Source organism: Penaeus monodon, chromosome 1 (assembly GCF_015228065.2).
Source record: "Penaeus monodon isolate SGIC_2016 chromosome 1, NSTDA_Pmon_1, whole genome shotgun sequence".
NCBI classification, from domain to species: domain Eukaryota; kingdom Metazoa; phylum Arthropoda; class Malacostraca; order Decapoda; family Penaeidae; genus Penaeus; species Penaeus monodon.
In genome coordinates, this window is record NC_051386.1 from 9,954,060 (window position 1) to 9,959,059 (window position 5,000).

General features: G+C 39.0%; 1 protein-coding gene across 1 annotated transcript in view; it reads right to left on the reverse strand.

Moving 5' to 3' along the window:
• Positions 1–3,931: 3,931 nt before the first annotated feature.
• LOC119589616 (T-cell leukemia homeobox protein 2-like) overlaps positions 3,932–5,000 on the reverse strand; it is a 98,961-nt gene continuing 97,892 nt past the window's right edge. The window contains exon 4 of the mRNA XM_037938247.1: positions 3,932–4,111. Within this exon, the coding sequence (XP_037794175.1) occupies positions 3,937–4,111 (175 nt within the window). The 3' untranslated portion in view covers positions 3,932–3,936. The remainder of the gene's footprint in view (positions 4,112–5,000) is intronic.

A 5,000-nucleotide genomic window follows, 5' to 3' on the forward strand; every position in this document is an offset into this window, starting at 1 on the left:
CTATTCACTGCATTGTTATGGTGGACAAAAGAATGCTGTATTTATGGTGACACGAACGGGCAAAGGCTAACCTGTACTTTGCCTCTACGTGACAACTATACTTCTAGCATAACGTCATTCCTAGGACCTTCTTTTGTGTCATAAGTTTAAAATCCCTTTCTAGGTTTACTTGTTTACGCCTGTGTTCTTTTTTTCTTTTGTTCTTTCTTTCTTTCTTTGTTTTAATTCGTATAAGATTCGTATCGTGCAGTTTCGAAACGTGGCGTCTCACTTTAGTTTGTATCGAAAGAGATTCCTCTTAACTTCACTTTGTTATTTAACCGCCAGAAAAAAATGTATACATATCAAAGAGCAAACGAATGCCAGTGTCTAATATATCGTGTTTGCCAGTACAATACTTTCTCGCGGCGACCACAACGAGGAAGTGTAGATATTTCATATTTACTTCCTCGTCTCGTTCATGAAATGAGACTTCGAATCGATGATTGTGAAAAAAGGGGCTATTGGCCACACAAAATCTGCCTATTTGTTGTTAACCAAGTCTTTTTTTTTATATATCCTTTGGAGTTGCATCGCCAATTATACAGACGATTAAAGATTTAAAAGAATTGAACGGTCTAATGTTTTTGCAATGACTAGTGATTCCAATTTCAGTCCGAAGCAATGCAAATGTCGGAGATATTATACATGGCCTGGTGGCACCGGGCTTTTAACATATTTGCTTAATATTCGGGTTTTTTTTTTTTTGTCAATATCTTGTTAGATCATTTTATTATAAAGAATACAGAGAAAAATGTAGGTACAATGCAAAGCAGTGAAAATGAAGAGATGCGCGAATGATTTGTTTTCAGAAATAAATCAGGTATCTGAACGTAATCCAGCTCCTATCAGGAACCACCCAGGAAAGATGACAAAATATCCCTCTTTATATCGCAAACAAAAAAAGAAGAAAAAAAGAAACACTAAATTTATTTTTTCTTTCTTTCTTTCTTTCTTATTCGTCCACACAGCCCTTTCCAAAAAGAGGCTTTCCTTAAGCAACCCTCTTAGGAACCTCGACCATCCTTTACCGATCAACTCCTACATCAAAAGGGTTATGAAATAATTGATCCCAACCCGATTTCCATCCCAGCCGTGTCCATCGACCACCGTGAACTCGATATATTGTTAAAAAGTGATTCAGTTGAACGCTCGGCGGTTCGTTCGAGATTGATCGCGTCCGAAACATTCCGAGGGTATTTGTCACTGTGGTTAAAGATGGTTGGTTTGAGCTATCTTTTATTTGTTTATTCTTATTTCTTCCCGTCTTTATTTCCTTCTCTCTTTCCTTTTTTTTTCTCTCTCTCTCTTTTCTTTCCTGTTATTCGATTCCTGTTTCTTTTTCTTTCGATTCTCGTCACGGCGTTTTCCCGTTGTTTCGTTTTCGAAGGAACACATTAATTCTATTCTCTCTCCTTTACTTTCACCTTCTCGTGCCTCGTCTCAAAATGGCACGAGACGAAGAAAGTACCATAATCCTCATCTCTCTCTCTCTCTCTGTCTGTCTCTCTAACATGCCGTTCCTTCCTCTTGAGTTTCCATTGTCTTTATTTCCTCTCTCCTCTTCTGAATCCTCCTCGGTTTCCCCCCTCTTCTCCCTTCCAATCTATACACACACAAGAACAAAATCACGCTGCCTGGGTTGTGGCTTCAGTGGGATTTACATCTAGGGGGAAGAGAAGAGGCGTTAGGGGTTAGAGAGATACCGATCTGATCATGTCTATTTTCCTTTACAAACGAGAGTGGAAAGGTACGTTTGCAATAGGGGGAAGAGGGACGGGGCGATCACAGGACACCGAGGAAACGTTTGAGGAACGTTTTTTTTTTTGCTTTGTTTTTTGGTGTTTTTTTGGTGGTTCTTGAAGGAGTGTGGAAACGTTTTGGCTGTGATTTCCGAGGTAAAGAATAAATAAGCAAAATGTGGAAACGTGGGGACGAGATTGGCGGTTTTGTGTTTTTTTTCTCATTTCTTTTTTCTTCTTCATGTTTTCTTAGCGGTTTGAAAGTCTTTTTTATGTTAAACTAATGGAAAACAGTTAAGAAATCTTTAGCATTAATGGATATATATATATATATATATATATATATATATATATATATATATATATATATATATATATATATATATATATATAATAATTGCGTTTGCCTTTTGGTCATTCAACACTTCTTTTATTCTCTCTCTTAAGACTAATATAAGTATTGTACATACACATTTCCTTTCTCTTTTTCTTCTACTGCTTCTTTGATTTTTTTTTTCTTTTTTACCTACAGTGATTTCCCCCTTAGGTAAAATAAAAAGACACTTTTCGGAGACTATATACACGTATGTCTGTAGATGAGCGACAAATTGTAAGCTACAAAACACTTAAAAAGGTCCTACGCCCATGGCTATGCCCAGGCACTGCAAGAGTAACAAACATTTCTTGAGTTTTGAAATAGTACGTCTTTGTTTACCAACGTATAATGTATATTTTATCTATGAATAGCCTGTGTGTCTCGAGGTTCTGTGATATGAATGACAGCGGAATTAAATTACTTTTAAAAAATAAGGGGGGGACAAGAAAAAAAAAGTCAACAACTATATAAATACAGAATAGAAAGGGTATTATACACGTGACATAAAAAACGGAAAAGAGAAAAAAAAGTGCATCTTTTTTTAAAACTTTCTTTTATAAGACTGATCTACCGTCTTTTTCTAACATATATTTAGGAATTACGTAAGACCAGCTGATCGGGTGTGGTATCTTCCATTTTCTATGACTATTTATATAATATATATACACACACATACACACACACACACACACACGCACGCGCGCGCGCGTGCGCGTTTTCTTCATCAGCCGTACACATAGTTTTCTCACTGGTAGAGTGTTCAAGGGTGAACGAAGAAAAAAAAAAGGAAATTGAACACTTAAATGTTTATGAGAACTTCCTCATTGTACTACAACTATTTTTTATCTTATTTAGTTTTTTTTCCTACTTTCACTCAATTCGGATAAAGAGTATTTGTTTATTTGTCTTTCATCAGCAAGCAACACTTCTTTTCTTTGTCTTTTTTCCACTGACTACTTTTCTCTCACTTTATCACTCTATATTGTTTTGTTTTTTTTTTTCCTTTTTATTATTATATTATTATTATATTACACAATTTCTAATTATACCTGCAACTTTTTTTTTTTTTTTTTTTTTTTTGAGTCAGATGAGCTTTCGCAAGATCCATGACGTCACACTGGCAGTGGTTCAACCTCTCCTCGGCGCGAGAGGAAGGCACTGCCCTCTCTGAAGGAATCACGGGTAACAGGAGAAAGCTGGGGAATGGGAAAGAAAGAGATAAAAGAAGGAGAAAGAGAGAGGGAAAGAGAGATGGGAATCATCGCACGCTAACCTCGTCCATATCTCGTTTTCTCTCTTTTCTCTTTTTTTTTATCCATTTTTTTTTTCCCTCTTTTCTGTGTTTGTCTTTTTCTTTTTCTTCTTCTTCTGTCCTTTTTCTACGTGTCTTTTTTTTCTCTCTCTTTCTCACTCCTTACGATCGAAAACTTGGCTAAACGGCGCGTCGGAATGAAGGAATAAGACGAAGAAGAAAAAGATATATATGACGATTAGTTCCTTCCTTCAGCGTCATCGAGGAAAGTCTCTCCTTCCTTCTTTCTTTCCCTCCTTCCTCCTTTTCACTCATCCTTCCTTCTTCCTTCTTCCTCGTTCCATCCATCCATCTTCATCCCTGCTTCCTCCATCCATCTTCCTTCCTTCCTTCCATCCTCCTTCGATCCCATCTTCCACCCATCCATCCATCCGTCCTTCTTCACTTCCATCCACCTTCCATCCTTCTTCACTTCCATCCCTTTCCATCCTTCTCCCTTCCTCCATCCCTCCCTCCCCCCATCCCCCTCACACAGCCGAGAGCGAGGGGCTCGGATTCTGCATCTGGACCGGAGGCAGGGGCGTGAGAGAGGAGTCCTGGGCGCCGGGGTACAGCGGCTTCGACCCTCCTTCAGGTGTCATGCCCATCATCAGCCGGTTCGTGGCGTGGCGGTCGGCTTCGCGGTCCTCGGCTTCCTGGCGCCTGGGGGGGGGGAAGAGAGGAGAGATTATGGAATGAGGAGATGGGATAAATTAGGTGAGAGAATGAAATGAGGAGATGGGATAACTTAGGTGAGAAAATGAAGTAAAATTTGGGGTTAGTTTCTTAGTATGAGGGAATAGGGGGGGTAAGTATGTGGGGGGAGGGGGTAAGTGTGTGTGTGTGTGTGTGTGTGTGTGTGTGTGTGTGTGTGTGTGTGTGTGTGTGTGTGTGTGTTTGGGGATGAGTGTGTGTGTCTATCATTTCAGTAAAAAATATATTTGAGGAAAAAATGAGGCAAATTCATCTTATTGCTTTCGCTCTCACTTCCTGAAAAACACATATCCTCTAAGTAAATGGATGAAAAAGAAAAAAAAAATAGAAATTCGTTGATTTTAACAGGAAAACGGAGACTAAACAATATTAATTATTTTCGTGTTTTCACATTTTACTTCCATACTTAAAAAAAAAAAAAAAAAAAAAAAAAAAAATCATTTTCATCTCCCGTTTTTCCCCTTTTTTTTATCACCCTCCATATCCTCTTATTGATTCTCCTCTTTCTGTTATTTATCAGTTTCTTTTCCCTTTTCTTTTTCTAGTTTCTTTTCCTTATTTTCCCTTCTCTGCATTATTGTTTTCTCTCTCCTTCCCTTTCTTGCTTCTCCTTACCCTCATCACCGTTTCTCCCTTTCCTTCTCTTCCTCTCCTCTCATCTCTCTCTCTCTCTCTCTCTCTCTCTCTCTCTCTCTCTCTCTCTCTCTCTCTCTCTCTCTCTCTCTCTCTCTCTCTCTCTCTCCCTCCCTCTCCCCATCGCACTTCCTCCCCCCCCCTCCATTCCTTTCCTTCCATCTCCCCCTCCTCTCACCAACACCTCCCCACCCCACCCCCACCC